Source organism: Fukomys damarensis, unplaced genomic scaffold, assembly GCF_012274545.1.
Source record: "Fukomys damarensis isolate Sample0158 unplaced genomic scaffold, DMR_v1.0_HiC HiC_scaffold_26, whole genome shotgun sequence".
NCBI lineage: Eukaryota > Metazoa > Chordata > Mammalia > Rodentia > Bathyergidae > Fukomys > Fukomys damarensis.
In genome coordinates, this window is record NW_022900938.1 from 25586861 (window position 1) to 25598866 (window position 12006).

Below are 12006 nucleotides of genomic sequence, written 5' to 3' on the forward strand. Positions count from 1 at the left end.
TTTTTGTACCAAGGATTGAACTCGGGCTCCTGCGCTTGCAAGGCAGGCAGCAGAATCACTGAGCTACATCCCTGGCCTTTTGCTGCTTTTTGTACCAGTGCTGGATGTTTTCTTTTGTGAATGTCTTTAGTTGCACTGTCATGGCTGCCTCGATAGCCTGAGTTAATTCTCAACATTTACCTTTCGTGGTCTTCAAATATTGATTTTGGGAAAGAGCCAGAGTCACAGGTGCCAGATCTGGTGGATGAAGACACACTGTAATGTTTTTATAAGCCCGCCTTTCTGTTGGATGGCTCTGGGCATCAGCCTTCACAGTATTTTTGATGATACCTCATAGAGACATTCATAAATTCATAAAGGAGAACTTCCAGAACTGCTCCAGAAAGTGTCAAGCATGATAGATAAGCATGTTGCAGTGCGGGGGAATATTTTGAGGAGGACTAATGCCAATATGTCCTTTTTTTGTAATAAAATTTTAATTTAGGGCCAGGGATTTAGCGCAGTGGTTCCGCCGCCTGCCTTGCAAGTGCAAGGACCCAAGTTGGATCCCCGGTACCAAAAAAATAAATAAATAAATACAATTTTAATTTAAACATTCATTGTGTATGTTGATCATCTCTAAAATATAGTTCCTGGCCCACTTCCTGGCTTGCACTCTCCCCCTGTTCCATTTCCCAGGTGCCACGAACTAAGCACCTTCGCTGCACCTCACCCTTCCACTGGATGCTCCTGCCTTGGAGCCAGCCAACTGTGGACTGAACCCCCACACCATGAGCCACGTCAGGCCTATGCTCCTTTCACTGTGTGTGGGTGTCGTGTCTCAGCAACGGGCATGCTAATACAGGTTATCACTGGAAAACTTGATAAAAGCATAGTTCTTGAAATACATTAGTGCTAGCTAGTCAGTTTAGCCTTTATTTTTTTTAAGTGTTCTACTACTGATCTACAACCTTAGACTTTGCTTTTAGATAATGACTCATTTCGGAGTTTTCGACTTTGACATTTGTCAAGCAGTGTTGTCTTGGTAATCATATTCTCAAGATTAATGTATTCTTACTGACAAGACCTGTGTGCCTCTTACTGACATATCAGTTTCCTAGTTACTAATGCTGCTTGCAGGAAATAACTTCAATCATTTGGCAGAGTTCCACTGTTCCCAAAGTCAGACTCTGCTTAATAGAGTTCATTCATTCCATTTGCACAAGCAAAAGCCTAAAATAAGATTTGGCACTGGGTAGGTTTGTAATACACCTTCCTTTTTTAATTTAATTTATTAATTTTGGTACTGGGGATCGAACTCAGGACCTTGAGCTTATGAGGCAGGTGGCGGAACCACTGAGCTAATTTCTGGGCCCACACCTTCCTTTTAAATATTCATTGGATGGAAAGATCAACAATTAAGTGGTGGTGGGGTTAGAAAATTTTGTAATATGTTATCTTTTAATATGGACATGTTGTATAAAACCACTGCTTTTAAAGTCACGCTTCTTTGCCACGTTTATCATTTTAACTGAATAATAACCTTTAGTTATCGACTGCAGAATACAGTTCTTTACTTCTAACACATTTCCGTGTTTGACCTTCCTTTCTGCTGTGTCCGTGCAGTTCTTCCTCTTCTTAGTTTTTTCTGTTTTGTTTTGCTTTTGAGATGGGTGTCACTATGTTGCCCAGGCTGCTCTCACACTTTTGGGCACAAGTGTTCTTCGTGTGACACCCTCCCACACAGCTGAGGCTCCAGGCACACGCCACCATGCCGGAGTATGCTCTCATAATTCATAATCTCATCTCCTTCTCCATGGCTGGATGTCTGTATTAATTACACAGCCTGGGCAAATGATAAGGCCAATCAGGCAGTTTTCGGGGGCAGAGATTAGTTCTCACCATGGAGACAGAAAGTGGTTTGGTTTGGGGTGGGGGTCCTTTGGTACTGGTGATTGAACCCAGGGCCTTCACACTGAGCTACATCTCCAGCCACTGTTATTCTTTTATTTTTGACAAGTCTCACTAAGTCACTAAGTTGCTGAGGCTAGGTTCAGACTTGTTATCCTTCTGCCTCAGCCTCCCAGAATGCTGAGACTACAGGCGTGTGCCATTATGTTCAGCTTGAAAGTGTTCATTTTACCAGACCTGCTCCTGGTGTGATGGATTGATTTCTGGAGCACTCTGAACTCAGGTTTCCTCTCTCTGAGTTGCAAGACCTCTTTCCTAATTACCTGTCCCCTGAGAAGTGCTCAGAACTCAAGTGAAGTTGATAAATGAAACCTCTTCTTGGTTTTCTCATTAAGAGACTGGCGGGAGGGCAGGAAATGTCCGATGCTGGTTCTGGTTCACAGCGCCTATTTCGAACGTCACCTCTGCCAAGAAGTACATAAGTGACACAAGGTGGAAGGGTAACTGCCATCTTTTCAATCACTGTGCTTTTCGGTTTCAAACTGAACTTTCTGAATTCTCATGAATGCAGAGAGCAAATAATATTTTCTGTGCACCACTGTTTTAATGGATATATTTTAAATAATATGGTAAATAGTACATTTCAATTTTTATCTAATTATGGATAAAAAATAAGAAAGCCCATTGGCTTAATGTAGTAAAATACAACTATAAACCAGCTAAATAAAAGACCTGATCACACCCGTCGGAGCTGCTCTTTGGCTACCAGACTGCTCAGATGTCACATGGTATCATACTCATTCCTAGCAGTGTGCTGGGTATCCACATGTTTACTTTAACGATGTCTACATTTAATTCTTTTCCTTTGGAAGATATCTCTCGATAACTTTTCAGAACTTTATTTTGAACATACGATAGGTGAGCTCTAAGTCCCGTTTCCGTATGTCGAGTCAAATGAAAAGAAGAAAGCTTCATAATAAAAAAATGACTTGAACACGAATCACAAGGAGATTTCAGAGAACTTACTTGTCATCTGTCTTTCCGCCTAGACAATAGATCATCCCATTATGTGAAATAGCATTGTGGCCATACACTTTGATAGGGAGATTTTTTACTTCGTTCCATTTTGCAGCCCTAAAATGAGATGATGACAGAGTTTATGTTTTCAGTAAAACAACACCACTATGTCATAGGTACTCACACCCTGACAGCTTAGGGAATAGCACCGTGCTGCCAACTTACCCGGTGTCATAGCACAGTACTGAGTCCAGCGAAGCCTCTGTTTGAAGGTCTTTGCCTGCAACTACATAGATTTTGTCATCTACCTCTCCCAGGCCGAAGAGACACCGGGCTGAAGGCAGAGGCGGAAGTCCAACCCACTCAGATGCTACGTTATCAAGCTGAAAAGAAATACACACAGGAGGGATTGTGGAGCTTGGTAGGAAAAACTTACAGGTGTACCAAAAAGTATGCTATACTTTAAATGTTGCTCATAATTTGTTGAGATAGTCAAGATCTCATAAGTAAAACTACAACCCTGAACAACTATATCATTGTTCAGAATTACAAGAAGAAAGAGAAAAATCTGCTTGGCCTACTAAAATATAAAGTACCCAAATCTTCATGACTTCAGGAGAGAGTAAAATAGAACGACCAGAGGTTGTTACACAGATTTTGTTTCCCGTTGTCCTGTTCAGCTTTGAAATAAGGAATTAGTACCTTTGCTAATAATACTGTTAAGATGTGTTAAGAGTTATAATTAAAAATGAAAAATGCTTTGAGGACACGGGGGAAAGAGGGTGTCACCACAAGGGAGGGTGTGTGAGTGATCCCTGAATGCTATATTTAACGTGTTCCCAAGCTGACGCCCGGGACAGCTGGACCTGTCGCTCAGTCCACAGACAGCTGGATGTTAGGCAATCTCTTTCTTTATTCTTCTCCACCTTTTTAGTTTCCCTGTTTGACTTTATTATTTTGCTACAGGTAGGTGTTAGTGTCAGTTGAAATATCCTCCCTCTAGTTGATTTTGTTGAGAAGCAACTTGTTGCTACTACGGCTAGAGTCTGCAGCAGCCCTGCTGTGCCCATGTGCAGGGGTGGGGGGATTTTGCATTCACAATAGCCCTCGCTGTTTGTAATTTTAAGATTTTCCTCTTTGCATTTTAGGACACCAAGAAACAAGTAAGGTTTTCTGCGTGCAGCTGCAGATCTGTTCTCTCTGGTGCCACTTGTAGATTGCACAAGAAAAATGTATAAAATAGAGATTCTTTGGATACCAAGAATATCTATGAACTGAGGAGGCTGCTGAGGAGGGAAGAGGTCTGTGGAAGCCACTAAATCTGGTCCACAACCTCAGTGAAACAAAGCACAAAGACCAGGTGGTGTGAGGGTTTAAACCCTGTGTGTGTGAGCTTTGGATTCACTCATTTCAACATCTAGTTGTGATCCCTAATGTTTTTGTTTTTGGAAAAAGTTCTTTGATTAAAAAGTGCTATGGAGGTGAGGATGTAGCTCAGTGGCAGAGGCCTTGCCAAGCACAGGCAAGGCCCTTGGTTCCATCCCCAGTACTGAAAAAAAAGTGGTCTATAATATAGGGAAAAATAATAAACATTTATGGAGCTTTGGCTGTATGTCAGGCTTTGTGCAAAATGCATTAGACAGGTAATCTCACTTAGTCTCCAGGATAGGCAGTTGAGACAGGGTTTTGCCATTTAGCCCAACTCCCATCCTCCTGACTCGGCCTTCTGAGTGCTAGGATTACGGGTGCAAACCACACTTGGCCTAAATTAGAAAGCTGAGGCACAGAATGCTTACATAATTTGCTCCAGTTCACAGAGCTCTAAAGTGATATTCAAATCCAAGATATCTAAAGTGATAGCTTGTTTTTAAAAAGTGGAACAGGGAACCATCATAATCCCACACTTGAAGGCTTGGTTCTCACACGACTGTGTGGTCTCCCTGCCCCACTCCCTGCCAGGGTGCTTTTTACCAGTAGATCAGAGTAGAGCGCCTTCTGCCAGCCTTTCACAGTGAGCTGTCAAGCCACGTAAACCTCCAGCTTCTACTTCCCTCATTGTTAAAATAGGATTTGGACCGAGTACTTTAAAACCAGGTGCTGTTCTATTAATTAAATGGAGGAAAATACCACACTTTTCTTACTAAGGCAAAACATTCTCATCATTGATTTACAGCATACAATTAAAGGTTAAATTACTCCTAAAGTAATACATTTTAAACACAGGTGACCAAACAGGAAACTACAAAACCCCAAATTCTTATACAGTTTTTATTTTTCAGGGCTGATGATCAAACTCAGGGCCTCATGCACGCTGACAGGCGCTCTACCACTAAGCTACATTCCCAGCCCTTCATACAAAATTTTTCTGGCGAGTCACAACTCTCCTTCACAGTCAGATGTTTTTATCTTGGCATCTTGTTCTACAGTTTTTCTCTTTGCTTTTGCGTTTTGTTTGTTTTCTTTTTGAGACAGGGTCTCACTATGTAGTTGAGACTGACCTGGAACTCTCTGTGGAACCCAGGCTGATCTTGAACTCACAGTGGTCCTCCTGCCTCAGCCTCCAGTGTGCTGGGATTACAGGCGTGCACTACCACGCCTGGCTTGTTCTACAGTTTTTTATTTAAAAAGTGGCAAGACATGAGTAGTAACAAGGAGTTGGCCATCCAACTTTGTATAACTGCTTTAGTAGCTTCAAAGAACCTCAAGCAGATATTTTAAGCCAGAAGTAAGTTGCCGTATCAATAAAAATAATGGGATGAATAGGATGGAAGAGAATAAAATGTAAGCAAAAGGGCAGGCTTGTAGATGCATAAATTAAATATAAAGCAGAAGTTTCAAACTCTAGGAGTTTTCAGAAAATATTCTATGGTTATAACTTCTTTGGACTTATAATTTTTTTTTTTTTTTTTTTTTGGTACCGGGGGTCGAACTCAGGACCTTGTGCTTGCAAGGCAGGCGTAGTGCCACTGAGCTAAATCCCAGGCCTGGATCTATAATTTATATTTATTGTCTTTCTGTGCTTTGATAGTTTTATTTTCTGAATATATTGATAATCTTTTTGTTTTAACTGCACTCACCCTATTTTTGTTTTCTTTTTAATTTGCCCTTTCTACAGTTTATGTGAATTTAAAAGTAGGGCTTAGGGATTTTTCTGGGCCAAATTCAAATACTTATGATATTTTTCACTGCTGCTTTGAAAATTGAGAGGCATGGTTTATATGTATTATTATGACACTTTTCAAGATGAAACAAAGCTGCTTAAAGGTAGTATTTTGTGAATGAATGGTATGTCAGACACTTTGAGAGCCTATTATAACTGCGGTGTGACATTCTACATGTCATATCTTTGGCCTCTGCAACTCAAGTGCCCATGAGCCGAAGGCCATGATTAGCTATGACCTAAACAAAATCTTCTGAGCTACGCGTAAGCTCTGCAGGATTGGTACTGGCACTGCACAGATTAAGGCACTGATTCCTTCAGAAATGAATACATTGAAAATATGAAACAAACACCCTTCAAACAAACTACAAAAGATGATTTGTTTTCCTGGAAAGTCCTGTGTGTGGTTCACAAAACAGATTAAGTTGTAATAATGTCTGACTATACCTCTGATCCAAATAATGTGGTAGTCTATAAACAAAAACCTCCAACTGTAATTAGTTCAAATTAGTGACACTTGTACAGACAAAGTTCCCTCAAGGGTACAGAATATGTACACGTGTTCTTTTCATTTTCAGCAAAATAATATTTTAGGCAGAAGCCATAAGAGATGAAATGCTACTTCTGAGAACGTCAAACTAAAAGAAAAAAAAAGAAAATCGGATCGTTACTTTTTTGTAATGTGTAAAGTACTTTGATCTGGGGAGGAAATAATTGGATTTAGATATAGATATTAATCTATTTTTCAGGTAAGAGTGTACAAGATTAGATTTTACTAAAATACTGACTTTGAATGATTATCAACCACTCTAAACATGATATTGTGGGTAAAAGAGTACAAAGAAAATCTTGAGTCATGAGTTATATATTAATTAGAATATTCACCAAACCTTTTATTAAATACTAACAAGCAGTCAAACTAAATATCTGTCAGCCCTCTCAGGAGTACAAGCACAGGGGACTACAGCGGGACATCAGTTCTGGTAAAATGCAAGCAGCTTAAAGAATTCACAAACGAATCAACTGGATGGTGCAAACGTCCTTCCCTTTCTGCCCCTCCTCGCCCCAAGAGCCTTTCTTACCTGGAAAAAGTACGACTGCAGAGGCTGATCCTTATTTTCCTCGTCTACATACAGCCCTCCGACCACATAGACCTGATTCTGCTGGGTAACGATGCTGGAATGGTTTCTGGGGATCTGCTCGGCCAGGGCAGTGAGGTAGCACTCGTTCTCAGTGGGGTCGTAAGCCACGGCGGCCGTGTCATTCACCAGGAGGATGAGGTCCTTGACGAACATGCCGTGCCTGGGGATGTCGTTCAGGTAACCCGGAAGTAAGTCTTCGTCACCGACATCCCCGTTCACCTCGCCGGGCCCCGCCTTCTCTGCATTTTTGCTAGGCTCTGGGAGTTTGCCTGCAAAAGCATCTTTTAAAACTTTGATTTTTTTCTGGACTTCGGGGTTGCTTTTAATTATGTCATCTTTCTCAACGTGATCTTTAAAATATTTTTCTGTCATAAGGCGGAAACGGATGCAATCAAACACTTCGCTAAAGTTTTTAACCCTGTTCTCCTTGTCTGTTCGCACCCATTTCATCACTGCCTCAAATACTGTTTCTTCCTTTTCTACATTTAGACTGTCGTTTGAAATGACCGAGATCAGTTCCTGTGGAGACAGCTGCATGAAGTCCTCCTCCTTACAAATCTGTACGAAGCGATCAGACACAAACTCCCGGGCAGAAATGGCGAGTCTGGGGCAGTCAAGAAGAAGCCCTAGTCTCAGGATGGCGAGACAGTTACCAGGAGCCAACCTCTTCTGAAGATAGGAAACGCAGACGGTGAACACCGAAGGGATCTGAAAGCGGCTGGCGAGTGCAAAAATATCTTGCACATTTCCATCGTTGAGATCTATACTGGCGGAGTACAGGTATTTGATGATCAGATCAAGCACAGCAGGATCCACATTATCCAGTACCACCTCCTTTTTCTTCTCCTCGGCAATTTCAGATAAGAAATACTCACGGAAGTAAGGACTACAAGCTGAGAGTATCAATCTGTGGCAAGGAAGACTTTTGTCACCCGCTTTTAGGGTGCAATCGATGAATTTTTTCTCATCCAGGAGATCTTTTAGACCATCCTGAAGAAGGGTGGATTGGTAAAGCCGCAGTTCCTCTGCAAGTTCCCGCTGGGAATCCATTTTGTGGGTGACCTGGGTAAGGAAGGGGACACTGAAGGCCTTAGCTCCTTGCAGCACAAGGATCTAGCTGAAAAAGGCAGATCAGTGTGCTTTGCCCAGCTTGAAGCCTTTGCAATTTAATCCCACCGGCTAAATATAGACACCAACTTGAACAGCGGGAATTTAGGAGAGCTGGTTTGGAAAGAGGAGTTACTCTTGCAGCTGTTATAGATTGAAAGTAACAACTGGAACTTTTAATCACTAAGGAAATAGCTAAGAAACATTTAAATGATGTGGGACAACGCTTTAAAATACATAAAGCACTAGAAGATATGCTTATAAAGGCAACTATGAGAAAATGTTTATTGAACAGAAAAATGAATCATAAAAATGAGTCACCCCTCTAAAAATGGTCCATGGTAAACTACTTGGTTCCCTGAATTGATGCAAAAGACAAGAATGAGGTGACTTCTCATAACCAAAATCCTCTTTCCAACAACTGTTACACAAATGTTTACTTTTTACCCTACTTCTCTTGGAAGTGTGGGAAATTAAATGTTTACTTGTAGCTTATTTTATATACTATGATTATAGCTTTATAAAAACTTTGAAGTGATAATTCTCCACCAGAAGTGAAATAAATGTAGAGAAACTGCTGATTCCCTAAGACATTCTAATTCACCTCTATTCTTAACTAAGAAAACTATAATTAGTACTAAGTTAAGTTATAAAATTCCTTTTTTATATCCTGCCTTGTTGAATAAAGGATTTGACATGGCAAACAATAATGAGAACGAGTAAAGGCAAAAAATGTGAAGGAATCAAGACCAGAAAAAAGTACCTAAAAGTCAACACTAGGGAGGAAAAGATCCACACTCATACAAATATGATCACTAAAGAGATTCTGCAATTTTAAGGGCTGAACATTATCTTTTATTAAAGTTAAAGACAGAACTAATCCTATGAAGACAATGTTATCATCAGAACCCAACAAAATCAGAAGTGCTATATTAGCTGTATAATTTGGAAAACAGGCCTTATTTTTCTTTTTAATTAGCCAGGATGGTGGTCCACACCTGTAATCCCAGCACTTGGGAGGCTGAGGCAGGAGGATCATTGCTGCTTTGAAGCCAATCTGAGGTACACAGTGAGTTCAAGGCCAGCCTGTCTCAAAAAACAGGGCTGGGGATTTAGCTCAGTGGTTCCGTTGCCTGCTTCGCAAGAGCAAGGTCCTGAGTTCAATCCCTGGTACCAAACAAAACCAAACAAAAGCCAAATGAATAACCCCCCCCAAAAAAGCCCCAAACAAAACATATAATGGGGATCGTAACTGTTGATTACAATAGGATACCATATTAATTATGAAATATGAAAGTCTTTTGAAAGAATTGATTTTTTGTATATACAGGTAATATATTTTTTACAGAAGTTTATTACATGATCATTTTCTGAACCCAGAGGTGCTGCAGAAATACTGTAATTTCAAGGGTTGGTGTACTTTTGTGTGGGGGGGTTAGTATTCTTAACTGTGTCCAAAATAACATAAGCCCCTTGAAGACAGAGGTTTTTTTTCTTTGAGCTATTAAGTGCTATCTTTCACAGAGTGAGTGCTCCATAAATTGTCCCAATCAGGGCATCATGTATTTCTAAACATCAAGGTCTCCATTAATGAGTAAAGGTTTTTTTTCTTTTATTTTACATCACAATGAAGTCAATGGTACTGTCAGTTGCTAAAACAACAGCTGAAAGAAGAGCTCACTGATTCTTTTTCCATTTATAAATGTCACTAAAGGTTTTAACATGCTAGAAAAAACTAACAGCTGCTCCTTGGTTAAAACAATAAATGACTCATTTCTCTCTACATGTAACACCTAACATTTGAAAAGATTAGTGAGTCAGATGCGAACGCCAAGAGATGACATTTGAGATTATTTCTTACTGGCTGGCAATTTGCTGAAGTCTCTTGCTTGAAAATCAGTAAAGAATATTTATGGCACTATTTTATTTGTGACCCGCTAATATAGGTTGTTATAACTGTCTTTAAAATGTAGAGATCCTTTAGCATTTAAATGAGGAAGGGCCAGGGATTTAGCTTGGTGGTACCACGCCTGCCTTGCAAGCGAAAGGTCCCAAGTTCCATCTCCAGTACCAAAAAAAATAGAGGAAACCCCACTTGTAGCTTTTGTTTTAAACAGATTAGCAGAAGGTTGAATGATGCATATGGTTGTACATATGGTTATGTATCTTTAAAATGTTTTATATACATTCTTTTGCCATTAGAGAAAGAGGGCTCCCTTTGCTAATTTCAGTTATTTCACAAAGGTTCTGTACAATGCTTCTGACACTTAAGCAGTAGCCAAAAGTATGGAATGATACCGGAGGTCATAGAATTTTACCTACTTAAGAAATCAGAAAAATACTATATTATTTTTGAACACCTCAAAGAAGTTTCATTAAAAACAGGATAAAATTAATAAAGGAACGAAACTATACTTCTTTACAGAAGTGTATTCTTGCCAAAATTACATTGAAGTTATTTACAAACTAGCATCTAAAGCATTACAGAGGGATACATACCATAGTTAAAATGTTTTACAAAAATGATCCCCTAAAATGATGTTTAAATACTGTCCTTTGTATTAAGAGTTGGCTTACGTTCGAAGATATGTGGTAATGTATTCAAACCAGATTTTTATAATTAAGTTAGAATATTTTACTTATTCCAAAACAATGGTGCTGCATAATTTCTTTATTAAACTCAACATCTTACAGTCATTTAATAGTCTGAAAACTAATGCTTTACAGCTTTTAGGTAAAGAATTAACATTTACGAACTACATACATTTCAATTACTATTTTACATATAATTTTTAGAAAACAGGCATTTTAAATGACTTTTTCTTCAATCATTAAAAATCTCAGAAAAGCTTTAAATATAAAAGCTGTAAATATAAAAACCATTCCATGCCTTACGGCAGGTGACTAGCATCTTTGTTCTCGAGATAGCTCTAAACTGAAATCCAGTTCAACTCAAGATCAACTCATCACTTCCCAAAGTCCCTGGAGTGTGAATCCATCCTTCAGTTTCTCTATCGCAAGCCCCAGTTCTTCTGAAAACACAGGTTCACGATCTTGTTGCTTTTGGGGAGAGGAGAGGATGAGATGGAACAGAGAAGGTGGGCAAGGAAGAAGGAAAAAACAAAAAATAGGTTTCACATAAGTTTGTGGATGCTGACGGTTAGAATGTAGAAACTTGAAAAAGTATACTCCATGTAAAATGTGCTTACCTTATTGCCATCAGCAAAATAAGCCTGTAAGAAAAAGAAAATTGTATCTCATACAGCTGACTTTATGTAGAGCAGTGGGCTCAGGAGCTGGTAATTGACTTGCAGAATGATTTTATTACCAAATGCATTTCACATTGCTACTGTGTTAAATGGTTTTCTCTCACCTCTACCATTCTGACAGCAAAACTTATTTCTTCTGTCCATCAGTCCTAATGTCTGCAATATTATGCTTTAAGCTCTACACAAACATGTTTTGTGACTAATGTGTGATTAGTGCTGTTAACTTGAAAGGCCATAAAGAGAATGACTTAGAAACTATGAAATTTCTCTACTTTTAAAAGAAGATGGGGCCGGGGACTTAGCTCAGCGGTTCGCTGTCCTGCCTTGCAAGCGCAAGGACCCGAGTTCAATTCCCGGTACCAAAAAAAAAAAAAAAAAAAAAAAAAAAAAATACATACAATTGGAGGGCGAAGGAGTTTAT

At 39.5% G+C, this 12006-nt stretch overlaps 2 protein-coding genes across 4 annotated transcripts in view; both read right to left on the reverse strand.

Annotated features, from left to right (window-relative positions):
- Klhl41 (kelch like family member 41) overlaps positions 1 to 8332 on the reverse strand; it is a 12252-nt gene extending 3920 nt beyond the window's left edge. Inside the window, exons 1-3 of the mRNA XM_010606941.3 lie at positions 7150 to 8332; positions 3133 to 3290; positions 2917 to 3024 (exon numbers count right to left, since the gene is read on the reverse strand). Coding sequence (XP_010605243.1) covers positions 2917 to 3024; positions 3133 to 3290; positions 7150 to 8259 — 1376 coding nt within the window. The 5' untranslated portion in view covers positions 8260 to 8332. The remainder of the gene's footprint in view (positions 1 to 2916; positions 3025 to 3132; positions 3291 to 7149) is intronic.
- Positions 8333 to 10953: 2621 nt separating this feature from the next.
- Positions 10954 to 12006, reverse strand: part of Bbs5 (Bardet-Biedl syndrome 5) — an 18972-nt gene continuing 17919 nt past the window's right edge. The window contains exons 8-9 of one of the 3 annotated variants that reach the window (XM_033756369.1): positions 11526 to 11549; positions 10954 to 11376 (exon numbers count right to left, since the gene is read on the reverse strand). In XM_033756369.1, coding sequence (XP_033612260.1) covers positions 11275 to 11376; positions 11526 to 11549 — 126 coding nt within the window. In that variant the 3' untranslated portion in view covers positions 10954 to 11274. The remainder of the gene's footprint in view (positions 11377 to 11525; positions 11550 to 12006) is intronic. The other 2 variants (XM_010606939.3, XM_010606938.3) reach the window with 2 other exon arrangements.